The sequence below is a fragment of the Barbus barbus genome (genome assembly GCF_936440315.1).
Source record: "Barbus barbus genome assembly, chromosome: 21".
Lineage (NCBI taxonomy): Eukaryota > Metazoa > Chordata > Actinopteri > Cypriniformes > Cyprinidae > Barbus > Barbus barbus.
Genome location: NC_136749.1, coordinates 26829397 through 26851077, shown reverse-complemented (window position 1 = coordinate 26851077; position 21681 = coordinate 26829397). Strand labels below are relative to the sequence as shown.

Genomic DNA, 21681 nt, shown 5'->3' with positions numbered 1-21681 from the left:
GCCTCATCTGCATTCATGTATTACGGCCGCATTAGCGCCTTGTTTTGTTTTTGTTTCTATAAGCATTAGTGTAATAAGGTACTTTATTTAACTGAAATATATTTCAAGTCCCTTTAAGTAACTCTCAGATTTGAGATAAAAAACTGAAAAGGCTTAACAACTTAAAGCTCTTAAAAGCACCTTATTTTTAAGTAAGCAAACAGCATTTGTAATTGTAAAGCATGTGCATTTCTCGACAGTGAAGTCAAATGGCAAATATTCTTGTTATTATTGCACTTAGGTTATATTTTGGGTTAGTCGGTTGTATTTGCACGGATAGCGTATTTTGACACGCTATTTAGCGGTTTTTTAAACGTCTTTAGAAATAGCATCTTAATTTACTTTAAAATGAAGGGACAACAATGCGATGGTATTTTCTTACCTTCATTTCTAGCTCTTCAAATGCCCAGCACTGATCAGGGACAGACGCTCGTCCATTAAAGGAATGCATGTTTGTGCATTTCGGTCATTTCTATATAAAAGCCAAAAGCATTTTGAAAAACAGATTCAATTATGCAAACCTTAACAGCTTGAATTTTAGAATCTGATTCAGAACAACAGTTGTCTGTTTATATGCCACATTTTGTTCTCCTGCCTCGTTTAAGGTCACTAGGTCAGCGTATGCAGGAAACAGCAATAACTGTCTTAATACTTAAAGCAAGTTAATCCTTATCCAAAAATGCACTGTTAGAAACATGCTTCTAAATGGTTGATAACCCTAAGAATTGTTTCAAGCCATGCACATTGTATTTACCCAATTAAAGCCCTTTTTGAGAACAAAACAAAAGCAGTAACGACTTTCCCAATTAGAAAATGCAGCACTTCAAAAGTTTTGTTTCTTAACCAAACATTGCAACTTCTAATAGAGTGATGATATACTTCAAAGAATGTAGCCTGGATCAGTGGAGAAGGTGCTGTGTAAGTATTCAGAGCGAGATATTATTCAGTACAGGCTTTGAAAGGGAGACATTTTAACTGTTAGAGACTTTATACAGCCGATCACAGCAAAACCTTTTTTGAGTATTATTTATTTGATAGGAATAAGACTATATTTATTGACATTTAGGGAGATGTATAATAAAGACTGACTACCATAGGCACATCCTTAAATATATTTCACTATATAAGCAATTCTGAAAATATTGTAATAGTCTCTAATAGCCTACTTGCTAGTTTGTAATATTGCGTAAGGCGTCATCCCAATAGAAATTAAATAAAGTGTGATGTTACTGATGCCCCAAAATCTGAAAGCTCTTCAGAAAGTACATAACCAAAAATTAGGGTTATCACAATCAATAGGGGAAAGAATTCATATAGTTTAGTTTGTACAGCATTTGCTTTGCCTATACTGATGCATAAGGTTATGATACAAAAAATATCTACACACCCTATTGACAGGATTTACTGCACGTAGGAGCATCTCAGAAGAAATAAAAATATATTTACAAATGCATATCAGAACGGTCTAATCATCCTTCAGATCATTTCAGCTGGCAAGTTCCTTTATAATTTCAGAATGACGAGGGCACTATTATTATGCCTAATCCAAAATAATAACTGCCCGTGCAAAAATCCATTCGGATCGAGAAGGGGGAGTGGTCACAACATATGACTACAGATTCACAATGAAAAGTGGTCCGGTTTGGAGTCTGACAGGTTTAACAAGAATGTGTTGTCTAACGTGAAGCTTAATATTAAGAACCACTGTGAATCGTTTCCGTTTCTGCGTCTTTCTTCTTCTTTTTTTTCTCCAGTAATTATGTGGTGTTGTTAAATAGTTGCAGTTCAACAGCTTCTCTTGCTTCCTTTTAGTTGTGCATGCTGGGAAATTATTTTACAGAGCATTATTAACCTTTGAACAGCCTGTGTAGATAAAATATAACAGAGCCACTTGTACTACAGAGATTTTTAGTGAGGACTACAGCTGGCGTTTAATGTAATGCTGTACAATGACACTAGTTTATTTTTCCAAACATATTTCTCTTACCCAACAAAGTATCTAATGCACAAATACCAGATAAATGCTCATATGTTTACACACCCCAAGCAGAGTCTGTTTAGAAGGTGCTTGGCATTTTAAAAAAGTATTTTTATTTTTAGTACTGCCCTGAAAATGCCATATACGATATAATTTACACAAATCATTTATTCTGTTCAGAAGTTCGCATACCTCTAGTTCGTAACACTCTGTTTTCTCCTCAAGTGTCAATGATTGTTTGCAGGCTTTTGTGAAAGCTGCATGAGTCCCTCGATTGTCCCGAGTGTCAGAGCTGGAGATCAACATCGTATAGCCGCTGTGGGGAAGAACTCAAATGTGCAGAGCATGCTGGGAAACCAAAGAACTTAGAGGACGTTTGTCAAGAACAGTGGGCTGCTTCAGCACACAGGACAAACCAGAGACTCAAACTATCACATAAGATACAAACAGTCATTGACGCTCGAGGAGGAAAACACATGAATTTAAACAAAGGCATGTGAACAATTTTGTCTTGTGGAATATTAAGGCGAGACGCTCCAGGTGAATAGGGTAAAAAAAAAAAAAAAAACTACTATATTTAATAGAATAACTAATATATTTCCCCAGTTGATTGATTCGATTTTTTATCTCATGTTTACTGAAATGTTGAAATATGCAAATGAGGCATTATCCTATTAAATATACACAAATTTGCATACATTTCCAGAACAGAAATCTAAACACCGGATAGAGCCAGATTAAAAAATCTTGTTTTATATTAGAGTTAAAAGATTTTACAGGGGGGTGTTTTTTTTTTTTTTAAATCCGCAAGTCAGAAAAACAACTGTTAATATTCACCATGTTTTTAGAAAAAAATAACTATTATAGAACAAGTTGAATGATATATTAGCAAATCCAACTGTAAAACAGCTCAGAATACGGTTAGGAATAAAACTGTAAGGTAAAGGAGAAAAAACTCATTTTGAGAAAACAGCCTTTAAAGATGTTATAAATGAAATCTACAGATGCAAATAGATAAAGTGCAATACAATAAATACTTAAATGTGTATTTTGCACATTTTCTTTCCATTAGTCTGAAACTACACATTACGTAAGGCCTAAAGTGTCAAAATTGACCAGTGCATGAAAAAAAAAAATAAAAAAAAAGTGTTTTCATCTGAAGTGTCTCGCCTCTACGTAAGGGATGTACTAAAAATAAAATAAAATGCTATTTAAAACTACTTCGAGGGGTTTGCAAACTTTTGAGCTGAACTGTACCTTGCATTCCCATAACGGATATATTTGCAGTTTTAGTCTTGTTGATATTTTCGAGTTTTTTTTATGCGCCCGGTTAGATGAACAGTATATACCCTTATATGTTCTGACATAGCAGATAGCGAAGCTGCTCGTATTTATTTATAACCGCTGCAGCGTCCATTCCATAGAATCACCAGAGAACATATACGTGATGCACTTAAGCAATTATAATGCCTTTCAGTATAGTACAAAGGGCAAATAATGTATTTGAATGTAAAAATGGCCACCCAACCAATGTCTAATTTTGCCTTTTGTTTCTTTATCAAAAGTGAGCTTTAAGTTGAATTTCATGGCTAGAGAAATACCACCATATCTGCTTAGGTTCTTCCTCACAGCATTTATACAAAGCAACTTAAAAGGGAACTTAAAATGTCTTATAGCTGTTTCGTAAGATTCTATTTTGCTAACATGCATTATTATTTCATAGAGGAAGAGGTCAGTATCTGGATGTTATTTATGAATATCTTTAATGAAGCAAACATATTTATAAGTAACTTCAAGATGTTTTGTTTTTTAATTAAATTAAAAAGTTAATATATTTCTAAAACGCATGAAGTTGATTTCTACTAAAATGATTAAAACTATAGAATTTTTATTTATGAAAGTTAGAAAAATCCACACTTCTGACAGCATTAAAAAATAAGCGGGGTGGGGTTTCAAAGGCTTATATTTTAAAACGTCAGATACGTAACGTGTGCGTTAACAATGGGATAACTGCAGAAATATTTTATAGCATTCGGGGGTATTTTAGTCACTTCAACTTTGTGCCTCAATACCGCGTTTTTGCATACTAGAAGCGTTCAGAAGTGTTGTGTACTCGTCCTTTAACACCTCATAGCTGAGTGAATAAAGGGTCCCTTCCTTTTTTATATTAAATTGTTTTGGTTTTAAATGCAATTATGAAACGATAACAGACTGAAGTATAACAGGGTGAAACAGAAAAATGATTGTGCATAGTACACGCATACAGTAGTAATAATTCAAGCAAAAATCAGCTACATGTAACGTCGTTCCGATTTCAAATCGTTTAAAAATATGCATGACAAAACTTAACAAAAAAAAAAAAAAAAACTTTTTCTGCAAATCAGATGTTCCGTTATCATATTTGTTTACAGATATGTGAGCAGAATGCAGATTTCGAGCACATTCACAGTAATACCGTTATTTGCATGTAACTTCTAATCAACCTGTGTTGTCACATACAAAATAAGGCTCATGTACAAACTGCACTCAAGGGCTAATGACTGCGTTTCATTATTACCGAGAGTGTCTCAAACATGTCAAAGCGGTGAACTATTGTTTACAAGATTACACGCAGAAGCATAGTCTCAGTACTTCATGGTGAACACGCATCTCGATTTTGTTTTGGATCTGTGGTGGCAATGATAGTTGTGTAGTGGTTTCAATTTCAGTCAGACAGGAACATGGGGTGGGGGGGTTAGGATGGTCACTGATGTGACCTCGCTTGGGATGAGTTACTCCGGTCCGACAGTCTGTATTTGGTAGCTTCCAGCACAGTAGAAGTGTTTCATGCAGCTCTCATAGTGGTCTTAGTGCATTAGTTTGGTCAAGCATCTCCTGGTACTAGTGTTCAATTTATTGTTGATAAATGAGGGGTTTGCCATATCATAGACGAGGCTAGCCGATACTCCACGAGTCGTTTTGAGTTCATAATTCAGTATCGTGTCTACACGGGGCACGCAAACTGCAGGTTTTTTCCTTAGAACATGTTCTTTGTGACTTTCATTTTTGATATTTGATCAATGTATCTATGCCATACTAGTTTTGATTTTTTGGTTATTTTCGAGAAATTGTATTGTAAATGTTTCTAATAAAACAAACTGAATAATCTGTCACTGCTACCCTGAATTGTTTTGCTCGTACACATGATGATTTGAAATAGAACTGATTTTATTTATATATGTTAAGGGGGCAGTCGTGGCCTAATGGAGAGAGAGTCTGACTTGTAACCCGAAGGTCGTGGGTTCGCGTCTCAGGTCCAGCAGGGATTGTAGGTGGGGGAGTGAATAACCAGCACTCTCTCCACCCTCAATACCACGACTGCGGTGAGACCCTTGAGCGAGGCACCGAACCCCCAACTGCTCCCCGGGCGCCATTGGCTGCCCACTGCTCCGGGTGTATGTGCACTTGGATGGGTTAAATGCAGAGCACAAACTCAGAGTAAGGACCGCCATACTTGGGCACACACCACTTCCCTTTCTCTCTTTCTCTTTATTAAAATACACAGCAAATTCACACAAGTTAACAAAAAAAAAAAAAAGGATAGAAATCACCAAAAAGTTTAAAAACAGAAGCGTTCACGGGTTCCCACGGTCACGGAATTTTAAAATCACCTGGAAAAGTCATGGAAATTAATAACATTTCAAAAAGCTCATAAATATTTCATCAACTAGAAATTGCTCTTTTTGGGTGCAATCTCTATACGATGAATTTTCCTTATCCGGTATTCAAGAATGACTGGAAAGGTCACGCGGAAGTCACTGGTCAAAAGATGTGGGAACCCTGTAAAATACACAAGTTTGGGAGTGTCAACATAAAATCTATTCACCAAAGTTAAAAAAAACCCCAAAAAAAAAACCAACAGCTGATAACCATTCATGATCACTGAAAACGTATAAACGTATTTGCAGTATTCAGAGTCTTTGTTCAGGAGTCCCACTGGGAAAAGAACAGGCATGATGACAGAATCTTCCCAAAGCAGTAATTATCAACGACTCCAGCTAAACGGCTGATATTCAGCATAACAGATTGATGTCATTAGCATAAATCTTAACAGGCAAGACATTTAGGGAAGCACCTTGTGTCTTTAAACAAATGACAAGACCTAAAGCTGAAAACACGACCCCAGCTGTCCCATCCTGAGGCGAGGAGGATCTAAACGCCGCAGAACACGTATGCAAAGATAAAACCACACCAAAAGCCGTAGAAGACAGAAAAGCCAGGACAGAGAGTGAGATCTCGAGAGACCTGCTGCTCTTCGGGTTACATGTTGCAGATAACAAGGGTGGCCAGTGAGGAATTCACTTCCAGTAAGAAAACCTCAGCAGTACATCACAAGCCATCAGTTCCCCTGCCTTGCAATATAATATGGTCAATGTACCCAATCATAGAAGCTCCTCTTAGTGAACTGCATCCCACCTGCCGCTCATTTTGCAAGCAGAAAAAAAAAAAAGCTATTAGTCAAAAACACCACCCAGAAACCAGCTAAAGCAAAACTAATCATGCAAATTTCCATCAATATAAAGTCATAAAGCAGACAAAAAAAAACCTGTCCCACATCTGTACTCCAAGTAGGGATGGGAATTGCAGGGATTTAAAGAAATCGTTCACACAATCTCAAAAATTGTGTCCTAATTTGAGTTAATTATATGACAATTATGATTGGATGAACTATTTCTTTATGATTCTGGCATCTTAATTCATTTTTAGCCATTTAAAGTAAAAATGAAAGAATGGAGAACGTTTGAAACATGGAACAAATCATAAATTAATATAATAATGATAAATCATATAATTTTTAGGGGCGAAAAAGCACCACACAAGTGACAAGTATACCACAAATGGTGTGTTTTCATACTTGTAAATGTTTAGAGAAAAAAAAAAAAAAAAAAAAAAAAATTATGCCTGAAAGTTCAATGCACAGCTGAAAATAAATAAGTTGCATCATCATGACAACAAAAACTTTAAAGTGGTTCTATTTTGCATATTTTATTATGCATAAAATAGCAGAGATTTAGAATGCATACGTTCAAGAACCGTTAACCGAATCAAGTGTCATAGAAATAATCAGATAATTTAAGAACTAGTCAACGATTCCCAACCCTAAATCTGAATGTACTATACTCTTATTAAACACTACAGCACATACAGCCATTAACATTACTTTGATCCACAGAAAACACTCCCAGCGCTTGTACAAATGAGTGCCATGACTGGAAGGAGAAACCCTTGAGAAATTCCGATCAATAATCTAGTGATGGATAAAAGCATGACAAAAGAGAAAGCAAAAAAAAAAAAAAAAACACCACAGAATAACAAGATCATATTTGCATTCAATAAATACAAGAGATGCCGTTACAGTGTAAGAATTGAGCAAACAGTTGCTCAATTGATGACCACAGTTTGAATTTCTCAGGTGTTGAGATGCATGGAACAGATGTTAGACTACTGAGCTGGCACACTAAAGGAAAAAAAATATATATATGATTTCACAAGTGAATACCCATAGCGACCAGAAACCATTCAAGAGATACTTAAAAGCAGCATTAAGCATTCTTAGCACTTTCTTATACTTCAGACCATTGACTGTCTGTGGCAAAAAGTGCAGGAATTATAAAAAAAAAAAAAAAAAAAAAAAAAAAAAAAAAAAAGAGCAGCCACGTCTGAGCGTCCCAGCTAACTGCTCATTTCTAATTAGTCAGAAGCAAGAAGCATGGCCTCTCAGTTCTGAGAAAATCATTGATCCATTCAATTTCAACATCTCTTGTTCTCCAAATTTGAAGATTATTACTCACTTATTCTGGGCATAACTAAGCAAGTCCATTACATATGTTAAGCACATCACGTGCAGGGAATACAACGGTCATGGTCAACCATGCAGCCCAGCCCAACAAAGTTGCCAATTTTCCCCAGATCCCATGGTGGTGCTGCGGCAGCTCAGTTATTCTGACAGCAGGCACCCTGCTTGCCCGAATTCTGTGTGGGCTGCACGGTAATGGGAACCACTTTTGAGTTGGGGGAGAAGCCGTCATCACCACGCCCTGACATCTGCCTCTGGGACACGATACGGTAGATTTCTGTGTGAGAGAGAGGCAGCATTCACAGATCGGCATGATAGAGGGTTGTCTGATAAATGTGATCTTGCAGGTGTGTTACTGACAGTGCAACAACTTCAGCTGTGGTTCATTATGACGCATGGAAATGAACTGTGTAACACGGTGTGGCTGAAGAGAGCTATTTCCCAGGCCAAAAAAAAAAAAAAAAAAAAAACTGCAAAAAAGCAAACCACTATTTCTGCGTGGCAAACTTTCGAAATTTGACCTCAAAACAGTTTCATTCATTCACAGGAAAAGCAGAGGATATCTGTGGCGTGGAGTTTGACGCCATCTAGAGGTTATACTCAATAACATACAAAAACATCTTGGAATCTCAAAAAAAAAAAAAAAGAATAAATGTTTTCTGGATGAATTCTTTATGATTCTGGTTCCCTTAGTTTTTTATTAGTAACTTCAAGGTTAACTTATTAAGTTAATTAACTTCATAAGTTGAGCAGAACCGAGTGTCAGAAACGTCCAGTTAATAAAAAAAAAAGATCATATTTCTCTCTAAAATAAAAAATTCACAATGTTTGAAAATACTAAATTAATATACTAAATTATGCATAAATACTTGGCTATTTAAATACTATTCTTGTCATTACAGCAATGAGAATGTTCTTAAAAAATGACTGGCACGTGTTCGTCACAGTTTTCATGAGATTCACCTCCAAAAGCTTTGCGATATTCACCCTTCTAAATGATTTGCTCAGGACTGACCTGCAAGAATGGTCTGAAAGGCTAGTTCAACATTAGAGGAGTCCAGCGCTGAGGTCTCCAGGAAAGAAAGTCCATGCTTCTCTGTAAAACACACACAAAAATATAAAAGACTTTAAATAAATATAGCTTCCCAAATACACCATAAACAAAACACAGACCAGCTAGCAAACACCATTTCTGAGATAAACAAGTAGTATGCACTATATACAAAAATCATTACTGCATTCAGTACTCAAGATAGCTAAGAAAAAGGTTAACAGCAGTTATCACAAACCACATGGCACAGCACCAGAAACACCAAAGTCATGGTGTATTAAAGGCAAAGTATATCTTGAAAGCGCTGTAATTCACTTAGGATTAAAATATTTGCCAAATGTAAAGTAGCATCATGGTATGAAGCCACATTTGCCAATTATCACCCTAACACAACAATGGAGAAAGCAAAATATGCGGACAGCATTGCGACTGTTAAATGGAATGAATTACACATAAATTAATAAAGCCAAGTCAACACTGCCTAAAAATAGTTGCCACATCATTTTATTACCAGTACTGCTTTAAAGGGTTACAATGTAGCGTTCAACTTCTCAGAGCCCAGAGAAATGAACATACAAATTGATCAATCAGCAACAAGACCTGTAATGTAAACACCTCAGTCAACAGGCCTTGAACACTATCAGCAACTCTGTGACCTTTAAAGGTATTCCAAATGACCTTTGGTGGTTTAACAATTATTTAGTTAACTCAACCTTACAAGCGGTCTTCACAAAAGCAGTGTATTAGGTCTTATTTTTACAGTGAAATATTTAGTTAAATACAATTCATTCCTATATTCTCACTCCTTTATATAAATCTGGGTAAATTATATGAACAAGTCTAGTGTTTTCAGGTGTCATTCTGTACATTTGATTTGCCAGAAAAACATTACTTATAGAAACTCTTGAATAACTACAGTTCAAACTAGCTAATAAAGTCCTCACAACACTAACCTGCAAATGCTTTGGCTTCATCCATAGGAACGGCCCTCAGATGGCGCAGGTCACTTTTGTTCCCTACTAACATGATGACAATATTGCTGTCAGCATGATCCTGCAGCTCTTTCAGCCAGCGCTCTGCATTCTCATAGGTCAGATGCTTGGCAATGTCATACACCAGCAGGGCTCCTACGGAACCTCTGTAATACCTGTGAACACACACACAAAGATGCATTCATTATTCAGAAACTAAAAGACAAACAAATAACATTTATTCATTAATCTAAGGTGCCCAATAATAGTGTGATTACCAAGGAGTATTTGGCTGGTCATGGGAAATATAAGTACTGTTATTAAAGTCGTTATCTTATCTGAGTGTACATCATTAGGGGCCAAACGGTGTTTTTTTATTATTCAAACACTTCCCCCTTGACGGGAGTCTACATCCTCCCATTGTACTACACAGTAAAAAGGCAAGCTCAAATTATTAAAAATCTGGCACAATTATCCACCTCATGTTAAAAACGTAAGAGTGTGCACAGCCATGTTTAACTTGAATGCGAGAGGTTTCCAGTGCTATGCAAAACTATGCAAAACAAAATCTGTATTTTAATTTATAATCATAATCATGAAAGCAAATGGTTTTAAAATGTACTGCACTGTGTTATTCTTCTAGGTACTTCGCGCATTTACACACACGTATTTATTTATATATTATTATTTTAATAAAATACAATATTTAAAACTTATTACGCATATCTAGTCAGGGACAGTGCGCAAGCATGTGCATCTAACATAATTCTGTATGTTTAGCTTAAGAAGAATTCATATTTTTCTATTCTGGTTAATGAACAGTACTTTTTGTTAACTGATTATCATATGTCTTAGAAGAAATCATTTTTTTAAAACGGACTATTTTGGCTTTGTTTAAAGTATTGTATTGTAAGATCAATATCGTCTTGACAAGTGTATTTTTACATGCATAATATATCCATATCCATGTAGACACCAAATTATTTGGTTTAAAATGAGAATTAATTAAAATTATTGATTATATATTTTTTTCAAAGCACATTTAAAAACTTCCAAACCACACCAATCTTAGTAATTGTACCTGTAAAGGAAAACCTGCTTGATAATTATTCATATCTGAATATAATACTTTTTAACTTCCATTTATAAATGACTATATACAAAATGAATAGTAGTTATTAAGATTGACTGATTGCATTGAAATTGGTGAAATGTGCTTGGAAACCCCCAAGCACCCCCCCCCCCCAATACAATAAGAGTATTGATTTGCCTATAATAATTATGCACGCACTGTAAATTTGATTTTATATTTATTTTATTAAATTAATTTTTTTATTGTATAATTACATTTATTAATTTTTTTTTTTTTTTAATTGGTGCACAAAACAATCAGACTTCTTAAAGTAGTTGAAGTCTTTGAAGACACTTACGCTGATGTGATGGCCCTGTATCTCTCCTGTCCAGCCGTATCCCAGATCTGGGCCTTGACGGTCTTGCCCTCCACATGGATACTACGTGTAGCAAACTCCACCCCGATGGTGCTCTTGCTCTCCAGGTTGAACTCATTGCGGGTGAAGCGAGAGAGCAGGTTACTCTTGCCCACACCAGAGTCACCGATCAGAACCACTGTGGATGAAGAGGACACGGGTGCGTCAGATCAACCAGCTCTACTTTATGGCGCTTTTAAACGCTATTGTGTTTGCTATTGTCCCTGGAGACACACATGACACAGAGCACTTCTAAGCAGATTCCATTGTACGCTTGCAGGAACCAGCCTTCCTGCACAACAGCAATTAGATTTGAATATTTCACACACAAAGGGTGTGTTTCCACAAAGCTTTGGACAATGAATGAAAAGGGCACGACTGAAGAGCAACTCCCTTTTTCACCCACACAGGTAGACTTACGAAATACTGGGATCGTCTGTGTCTCCCGTTGACGGAGGCAAAAAAATTAAACAGCTATTACCGAGAAATTACATTTACAGTTACACTACCGTTCAGGTAGTTTAGGGTCAGTAAGGTTTTTTTTTTTTTTTTTTTTTTTTTTTTAAGAAATTAACACTTTTATTCAGCAAGGATGTAATAATCTAATCTTTTTGTATTCCATGCGTTTTCTTTTTATTTATTATACAATTAACAAAAGCAAAAAAAAATGCCTCTAACACTAGCTTGCTCTATTCTTTTTGAACTATCCGTTTTCTTTTTATTTATAATATAATAAATAAAAAAACCTTGCTAACTGAGGCTTGTTATAGCACTTGCATATCATTGCTCTTTTGATTGCTTCCATTTGTAAGTCGCTTTGGATAAAAGCGTTGACTAAATGTAAATGTAAGGATGCATGAAATTGACCAAAAGTAACAATACAGACATTTATATGACAACAAAAATTTCTATTTCAAATAAACGCTGTTCTTTTGAACTTTATATTCATAAAAGGATCCTGAGAAAATGCATCACATTTTCCACATAAATATTGAGCAGCAAAACCTTTTAATATTGCTAATAATAATAATAATAATAAATGCTTCTTGAGCTGCAAATTAGGATATTAGAATGATTTCTGAAGGATCATGTCATATTAAAGACTGGAGTAAATAATGACTGCTAAAAATTCAGCTTTGCATCACAGGAATAAATTATATTTTAAAACATTATATTCCAAAAGAAAAAAAGTTATTTTAAAAATGTAATGTTATTAATGTTTTAATGTATTTTTGATCAAATAAATGCGGTCTTGGGGAGCAGAAGATACTTAAACACACAAATCTTACAGTAGTGTGTGAATTGTTTTTAATTATTATTATTTTTTTATTATTAAATCAGTACAGCCTAGGTGGGCATTCTGTAAGAGGAACATTTTCATGTTAAATAATAAAAGATGCTTCAAGAACATCAAATCTCATTTATTTTTATTTAAAATGTGAACATGAATAAGATTTCAAAGCTTTTGTGGAGAGAAATATTATTAGTTATTGACTTAAATTCCAGTCTATTCATCACAAAAAGATGTTGTGTGACTTCAGAAGAAAACCTGAAGGTGATTAAACAATTAAAATTCAAAATTTGTATTCAACCTAAGCCTGATATGAATTGGGTTAATGCTGCCAACTCGTCATCATGAAAAAATTAAATCTATAACAGATGCCTCAGTTAATAATATCCAAGTTAGGCACACAGGAATGCACTTTGACAAAGATGTCTGCTTGTTTTAAAGCTGGTGGACAGACATGTTTAAAGAGCAGAGCGGTGATTGAACAGCTCTGATTGATTCATGGTCAAACAGCGAAAGGATAGCTTAAACACACGGTCAAGAGCAGCACTTGGGAGTAATGGGAGTGTCAAATTCATGGACATAACCACCGCTGATATCAAAGAGGACAGATTAGTAAAAATAATATCATTAGCATTCACTTTAGTAGTCAATTACTAAAGGAAATTCTCAAACTTTTACATTTGATCTCCTTCAATACTGTATAATTGGTTAAATATCAAAATAGAACAAATGAATGATCCGAGTGAAATTCTGAATCAGATTCATTAGATCAAAGGAGAGTTTTAAAACTTTCGCCATCCTGAGAAGGACCTGATTTATACAGGTCTTACCGGTTTAACTGTGCTTATAATGCTCACACTATAGAAGGAAAATTCTAAATCAGTTTCCACACAAAACACTTTTTTTTTTTTTTTTTCCCCATGTGACAAGTGCATTAATTGTCCAAATTGTTTGTTTCCACATCCTAAGTTCAAATGTATGATCTATACGACAATTATTAAATAAAACAAGACACATTAGGAGAAGCCAATCATGTTGTAAAATATATAATTAATCAAAAAATTGCACTTAGAAATTATTCAAATGCATAATTTTTATATCTTTTGCTTTGTTTATGCATTTACCGTGTTTGAAAATCCATATTAAGACAGTAGCTGTGTTTTGGTAAAATGGCACTTGCTTCTGTCTGACCCTAAGATGATCATTGACCCAAAAAACAGCTTGTCCTGCCAAAGACAGTGTGACCAGCTGGGTTTTTACTGCTCCAAGGTGGTCTCGCAGCGACTGACCAACCTGGACCAGCTTGAAACAGTAGCAAATCTCATCTTGGATATGAGTATATGTGTTTTAGAATAGAAAAAGACGACATCCTGTGACAAGCAACACACGAAGACGACATGCAGGAGCTCATAAGTGCAGAAAGTACCGTGGTGCTCACCTTTAAAGAGATAGTCATACTCGTCCTCTCTGCCCGTCATGGCTTTAATCTTCTTACCGGCTTATTAACAAGTCCGTGTTTTCAGATTCTGGAGAACCACAAGGTGCTGTTATATTTACTTCGACGTCAAAGAAACTTTGTTTACGAGACGCATCAGTTGATCACGAGCGCTTCATTACTAGACTCAGAATCCAAAAATAATAATATACAATATATTTCCTTCCCTCGACGGTTACAGATAAAGTAATCGGTAAGAAATACAGGTTCCGAGCTAGCCAAAATAACAGCTAATCAACTTTGCTACGATGTTGCTGGGCTACGTCAACCAAGTTTCGCCCTGCTGTCTCACGATTTACGTCATTGTGCTGAGATGTAGCCCCGCCTTTCCGATGATCTTATTGGCCAACTATCCTGTCAATCACACGCGTGAACCTCTCTGACCCAATGAAATGTTTGACGGGGCTTCCGTACAGGTGTGTAGTCACAGGTGTGTCTTTTGTAGTTGTCAGGCAATATATATATATATATATATTTATACATACGAATAAAAATATAAGCTATAATAAAAAGCGTGGTAGCTGGTTAATACTTTCGAAAAATAGCGTAAGGGAAAGCACAGGGTCACAGGTGTGTTTCAGGTGAGTTCCTCCGCATTCCACAGCGTGACTTCACTCATGCTTTACAGAGGATGATAGGACATGAAAATGCCACGTAGGAGGCAATGAGGAGGCAGGGCTGTGCACCATTCAGTGACTGAACTGAAAATGCCGTTTAAATTCAAGTCACCTTTATTTATATATAGCGCTTTTAACAATGTAAATTGTGTCAAAGCAACTGCACAATATCCAAAAAAAAAAAAAGGAAATAGTGTGTCAATAGTGTAAAATAAAAAAAAATAAAAAAAGAATTTCAAATTAAATTGCGTAGATGTATCATTTGAATTTTATGGGTGTGAATTATCCATATTATTGGATGATTAGTAACCAATGTTTGTAAATGAAATATCACTTCAATATAAATTTATTTTAATATATATTATTTCAAAAACATTAAAAAAACTTTAAAAATAAAAACTTTTGTTTAGTAGTACATAGTACATAAAAGAAGTCTCTTATGCACACCAAGGCTGCATTTATTTGATTAAAATTACCATAGTAATAGACATAATAGACCATATTATTTTTATGGTAATTTTAATCAAATAAATGCAGCCTTCGTGAGCATAAGAGGCTTCTTTTAAAGTTTAATTAATATAAATAATCATAATCAATCCAACCATTATGATTGCAAAGACCCAGTTCCAATTCAAACTGATCAAATCAATTAATATTCCAAGTAACAAATTTAAAGCTTATCCTTAAATTCATATTTATTATTCTGTTCATATTGAATAATGATGATTCATAAATGTTGTTGTTGTTGTTAAACTGCAAACTGCTCTCGAGACTCATTGTGAAAAAACAATTCAGACATTTTCATACATATCTCTGCTTTAATTCTTATTGGAAAATGACATGCTGTATATATTTTCTGTATGTCGTGTTAGCAGCAGCTGATAATACCTGCAGCATCAGCATTCATTTATGAAGATATCAACACTTTGCTTATAAATCCTTATATTTATATATATATATTAATATCACAAAATATTAAATTAGTGCTGATTAGTCTTAAATAATAAAAACAATTTTCTTATATATGTGTGGGTTTTTATCCAGTTATCTTCATTAGGTGTGTTGAATAAATCAAATTAAAAACCAAACAGTGAAGATGAACATGCAGATCGGAAAAATATCTTACGCTAATTAAAGCGATAAAGTTAATTCTCTAGCATCTGTTGATTTTAATAACTATTCCTAATATATTCCTCATTTGTAAGTCTCTTTGGATAAAAAAAAAGTCTGTTAAATGAACAAATGTAATTAAAAAAAAAAATTAAAAAATTTTGGCATGACATTTCATAAATAATACAAAGAAAAATCTACTGAGAACATGGAACATTTAGGGAAAACACATTAAAATGAATTAAAATTGACATTAATTCTTGTCAAACCTGACAAACATTAAAATGTCTTTTACTTGTTACATATTTAACAATACATATATGGCTATGTCAGTCAATGAAATGGATTTCCTTTTGTTTTATATCATACTCGTTCTTTCTTAATGATAGCTCTGCTGAATTCACAACTCCTTTAGGCCCCTTGTTCTTTCACAGGTTCTTACAGCAGGCCTTCTTTTCCTCCTGTGCGTCATCTGCTCCAGCTTTAGGCTGGGATAATGTCACAGCATTGATAGAGCCTCGGGTCACTTCTTTGCTGCTCACCTTTTTATGGATCTCTGAAAGAAAGAGATCAAATAATGACAGTGTGATTATGATAATGAAGTGCTTACACTATTTCAAGCCTGACTGCAGAGGAGAAACCCAGAGGACAAGGAACACATGTAAAGTACATGTAAATACGGTATGATGTGTTCAGAATAAACAGTAGCTACCTGTAAGCACAGTGTTGAACGCTGCCTCGACGTTTACTGACTCCAAAGCAGAGGTTTCCATGAACAGAAGACCATTCTTTTCTATAAAAATGAATGATAATATGAATATCAAGATTAACTTTGTTTGATTTTGCTAAATGATGTATATATAATATATACACACGCTAAGAGAAGTCTGTAAAAATACTGCCCAATGTACTAATAAAGGAACTGATTTTGATTTTTTTTAAAGGTGTTTAGCATATCATTTGAATTATGCTTTGCATTGTGTAGTGTTTGAGGGTTAAGGAAATGTCTGTAAATTTAACAGAAAATGTAATTTTATGCAAGGATGCATTTTTCATTTATGACTGGACATTTATATGGGTTTAATGTGGCTTCTTTTACTGTCAGGAGAAGAATATAATATAAAAAAATATATAAAAAAAAGAGATTAATGTCAGACATAAATATAATCAAATCAAATTATAAAACGAACTATTTAGTTCATCTTTTAAAATGTAGTCAAACAAAAATGTAGCAATTCCTTTCATTATTAATAAATACAATTATATTTATTTTTTATTAAAACATGGATGATGGATTTTTAATCTTCCTTAAATGTAATGTTTAATAAATGTTATTATTAATATTACTACTACTACTTTAAGAAGTACTCTACTGTGCAATAATAATAATAAAAATAATTTCATAATTTCTTCAAGTTAGAAATAACATTTATTATGGCAGGTTGTAGTGAAAACTTTTGAGTTTCTGTGTGTTTTAATCAATTCTGTTATTATTATTATTAATGTTGTTGTTACTTGGAGAAGTAAATGCTACTGTGCAATAGTAATATATTTGTTATTTCTTCAAGTTAGGCCCAACTTTTATTTTGAAGGGTTGTCATGAAGGCTTTTGAGTTTCTCTGTGAATTTTGAATAAGCTTGTATAATATAAGAAGTCGTCTTCAGTAATGACCTGCAAAGTCCTTCGCGTCCTCTAATGGAACAGATCGTACTGCTGACAGGTCCGTTTTGTTGCCCACAAGCATCACTACGATATGTGGATCTGCGTGATCGTAGAGCTCCTTCAGCCAGCGCTCAGCACTTTCATACGTCAGGTGCTTTGAAATGTCATAGACTAGTAGAGCTCCAACCGCTCCTCGATAATATCTGAGATACAGGAAAACAGATCAGATCAAATCAGATGACTCCATTTACTTACTTTTTTAAATGAACAGAACACTGTCATAAAACATTATGTCATAATATTACATAATGAAGATGGGTTAGAACAACAGGTGAGAAATTAATTGTAAAGTAATGGGTGGTGAAACATGATGTGTTACATTTTTCTCAATTTGCAAAAGAATAGATGAATGACAATTTACATGCAGTCAAAAATGTATTTACATACAAACATAATCGGAGTACTTAAAGGGACAGTTCACCTAAAATTCTGTCACTCTGTGAAATGTGGTTCAATTAAAATAAATGTCATTATCTCCTCACCACACTGCTCTGGTCCATACAGTGGAAGTCGATACTATGCAGTAAAGAATACTGAAAAAATTGCGTTGAGGTTTCAATTATGATAATAATAAGAAGAAATGTCTTGAGAAGCAAATCAGCATATTAGAATGATTTCTGAAGGATCATGAGACACTGAAAACTGGAGTAATGATGCTGAAAATTCAGCTTTGAGCACAGAAATAAATTACATTTTAAAATATATTCAAATAGAAAACCATTATTTGAATAATATTTCACAATATTACTGTATTTTTAATTAAATAATGCAGCCTTGATGAGCAGGAGAGACTTTTACAAAAACATTTATAAAAATAAAAATAAACACACCTACCCCAACAGTAGTGTTTATAATGTAAATATGCAAATAATTAACTACAGAAAAATAAATTAATAAAAAGTTATGTATTTATTTTTATTTGAGCGCACACCTATGGTCACCATTCCCTTTTATGAAAAATGTTTAATGTTCCACAGAAACAAGAAAAACAACATTTTTGGGGAACTATGGGCATATTTGCTTGTTTAGCACCACCATTTGTCAGGTACTTCAATGTTATATCATATTAAACTCACGCAGAAGTGATGGCCCGGTACCGCTCCAGTCCGGCTGTGTCCCAGATCTGAGCTTTGATGGTGAGGCCATTTAGCTGCACAGTTCTTGTACTGAACTCCACTCCGATGGTTGTCCGGCTGTCGTGATTAAACTCATTCTTGGTGAATCGTGACAGCAAGTTGCTCTTGCCAACGCCAGATTCTCCAATAAGAACCACTGCAACAAAATGCATATGAGTGCATATGGAAAAACTGCCAACCCAGACTTGAGTCATGCCAATAATCTGGAAACAACCACCATGAATGTCACGGCCCTGTGATGAAGGGGGCCCAAAAGCATTCTCTTGGCATAGCTTCAGCATTTGTGACAGATCCCATGATTTATTTTTGCAACACCACTGCTTGGTGTATTAAGCAACATTAACTTGTGTAAAATCAGTGATTAGTTGCGGATTAAAATACCTGCCAGTCACAAACTCATGATGTAATTTGTTACAATGTCATGTTTGTTGTCGTGGACTTTTGTGGCAAGTAACTCTTTAACAACAAGTGCAACATTAAGAGGCAAAACATGTACTATACAACCACAAATCTGCATCCTTATTATGAAATTGTTTTGTTCATTAAATCATGAGACAGAAGCTGGTCTGATCCTCATATTCTTATGTCAGAACAAACCAACACTGGATGAACAGTACATCCCAGTATAACACTCCTTATGAAAGCCCAACTAATTGCAAGTGTAAACAAAAATGACTCAAACATGTCAGGAGTAAAATCAACACTACACCCATGCAGGGTTATTGTGACATTTCTGGGATTGGAGTTCATTTATTATGTTATGTTAGGAGAATTGGCAATTATAGACACAAAAAGGAAAAACAGTATTAGAAAACATACAGACATACAAGGTTCAAGCAGAAGCCTATAAGAAATATTAAAGGAATAGTTCACCCAAAAATGAATATTTGCAGAAAAGGTACTCAGACAATCCAAGATGTAGATGAGTTTGTTTCCTCATCGCAACAAATTTGGAGAAATTTTAGCATTACATCACTTGCTCACCAATGGATCCTCTGCAGTGAATGGGTGCCGTCACAATGGGAGTCCAAACAGCTGATAAAAACATTACAATAATCCACAAAACTCCATCAGCTGTCATCTTGTGAAGTGAAAAGCAGCGTGTTTGTAAGAAACAAATCCATCAAGGATTTTTTAAATTAAACCTTCGCTTCTGGCTAAAATAAGAGTCCATAAGCCATAATAACCCTTCGTCTAGTGAAAAGATCCATCTTCTTTTGTCCTTTCACATCAAAATCCACATATATGTCTAGAACTGCGACTTTTTACTTGTAAACAATGCTTGATCTGTTCATATTTCTCTTTTGATTCAAGCGAGACAACATTTTCTCTGGAGAAAGCAATATTATGGACAGAAGACTCTGATATTTTAGCTGGAAGCACCTGTTTGAAGTTTTAAAATATGATGAGTCTTTCTTACAAACACAGTTTTTCACTTCATGAGACAATAATTGATGGACTGGAGTTGTGTGGATTATTGTGATGTTTTTATCAGCTGTTGTTTGGACTCTCATTCTGACGGCACCCATTCACTGCAGAGGTGAACTCCACTGGTGAACAAGTGATGCTCCATTTCTCCAAATCTTTTCAGATGAAGAAACCATCTCACCAAAATCTTGGGTGACCTGAGCAGGAGTAAATTTTCAGCATTTTTGGCAAACTATTCCTTTAGTTTATGTACAAATGTGTGATTTGACAGGTGATGAACATATTAAAGCTGGCCCTTTAAATGCTCATTATCTTGCATGTCTTAAATTGTTACTCTGAAAAGACTTCCTGTTCTTATTGCTTCAGTTAAACTTATGAAACCAACACATATTGCAGGTCATTTCAAGTAGTCGTTGTGGTTTGGTGTTGCTTGAGGACTGCTCTAGCGGATCATAGTTTCACAATGGGCTTTAACAGATGCAACCATTTCCCCTCCCATACTGAGTAAACTTGTTGTCATGGAAATCAGATTTCAACCAACCTACAGGACTCAATTTCTCTACTCTAGTCTAAACCCAGCTGCTTTATATATTTCTCTATAACCGTTTTCTTTTTTAATGACTATATATACCAACCATTACGCTACAACTACTGCACACAGTGAAATGAATGCTTGCAGATCACTAAACATCATCTAAGAGTTTAAAGCTCCATCAGAGATTGTTTAATGTGCATGACAACTCCATCAAAAAAGTGTCAGAGCTTACCTTTGAAAACAAAGTTGTAGGCCTCATCAGACCCCATTTTGTCAGTCCTGTAAGCAGATCTTCTTTCACTAATCTAGATTAGTGCTGCATGAGTCAAAATACCAACCAATCCCAAGGAAAACCAAGAATGAAAGTTCCTTCTCTCTATGCTACAGCAGCTGACCTGAAATAGCAGAGAAACAGCAAGAACAAATGAAACCCCACCGTTTACGGTGGACAGTTCAGTTGTTACTAGCCCTGTTATTTAGCCTGGCAGTTCCGCTATTAAATGTGCCGTACCTGAGGGAAGGTGGGCGTGACTTTTGGTACGCTCAAGTCAGGTCAAACAGGTAGGGCGAGTGCAGGTGCAGTCATATGAAACTGGGTGCAATAGTGCACCTGTTCAGCCAATGAAACGACGCCATACACACCATATGCAACCAATCGCTTTTTTAAAGCAGTTTCTCCCAAGATCAGGAAGGCATTTGCCAAGGAAAAGCCCCTCCCATGGTGCATATTTTGGATTGCACGGTTAATTATTGTTTGAACACAAATATTATACAGAGTTTCTGCAGGTTTTATGAAGATAAATGTAAAACTTTTTAAGACCAAGTAAACTACATATAAGGAATAAATAGAATGGAACACAAAACATCATTATGGTCTCTAAATGTAAATTATTTAAGCTTATGACTCGAATGCTTTTGCTCCCAACCATTAGAATACGGAAATAACTTTTACGGTACCTTCTGATGACGCTACAAAAAAAGTGA

General features: G+C 35.0%; 2 protein-coding genes across 3 annotated transcripts; both read right to left on the bottom strand.

Moving 5' to 3' along the window:
- Nucleotides 1–5512: 5512 nt before the first annotated feature.
- Nucleotides 5513–14458, bottom strand: LOC306887074 (ras-related protein Rab-11A-like). 2 transcript variants are annotated; one of them, XM_079444556.1, is made up of 5 exons: nucleotides 14092–14458; nucleotides 11306–11501; nucleotides 9858–10051; nucleotides 8869–8949; nucleotides 5513–8130 (listed from the first exon to the last, which is right to left on the bottom strand). In XM_079444556.1, exons 1-5 carry the CDS (start codon nucleotides 14129–14131, stop codon nucleotides 7991–7993), a joined length of 651 nt encoding a protein of 216 aa, XP_079300682.1. In that variant the 5' UTR covers nucleotides 14132–14458; the 3' UTR covers nucleotides 5513–7990. The 2 variants fall into 2 exon arrangements, with proteins under 2 accessions (XP_079300682.1, XP_079300683.1); XM_079444557.1 differs by having other exon boundaries at nucleotides 5513–5836; nucleotides 14092–14430.
- Nucleotides 14459–15568: 1110 nt separating this feature from the next.
- Nucleotides 15569–21210, bottom strand: LOC306887075 (ras-related protein Rab-25-like). The gene is made up of 5 exons (XM_079444558.1): nucleotides 20930–21210; nucleotides 18675–18870; nucleotides 17548–17741; nucleotides 16588–16668; nucleotides 15569–16431 (listed from the first exon to the last, which is right to left on the bottom strand). Exons 1-5 carry the CDS (start codon nucleotides 20964–20966, stop codon nucleotides 16304–16306), a joined length of 636 nt encoding a protein of 211 aa, XP_079300684.1. The 5' UTR covers nucleotides 20967–21210; the 3' UTR covers nucleotides 15569–16303.
- Nucleotides 21211–21681: the final 471 nt, after the last annotated feature.

Bases quoted from the DNA above. Each gene is read 5' to 3' on its own strand.
- LOC306887075 (XM_079444558.1), bottom strand. From the start codon at position 20,966: ATGGGGTCTGATGAGGCCTACAACTTTGTTTTCAAAG. The intron at 18,871-20,929 runs GTAAGCTCTGAC...ATTTTGTTGCAG, and splicing joins CTACAACTTTGTTTTCAAAG to TGGTTCTTATTGGAGAATCT. The intron at 17,742-18,674 runs GTGAGTTTAATA...CCTGTATCTCAG, and splicing joins TACCGGGCCATCACTTCTGC to ATATTATCGAGGAGCGGTTG.
- LOC306887074 (XM_079444556.1), bottom strand. From the start codon at position 14,131: ATGACGGGCAGAGAGGACGAGTATGACTATCTCTTTAAAG. The intron at 11,502-14,091 runs GTGAGCACCACG...CTTCATCCACAG, and splicing joins GTATGACTATCTCTTTAAAG to TGGTTCTGATCGGTGACTCT. The intron at 10,052-11,305 runs GTAAGTGTCTTC...GTGTGTTCACAG, and splicing joins TACAGGGCCATCACATCAGC to GTATTACAGAGGTTCCGTAG.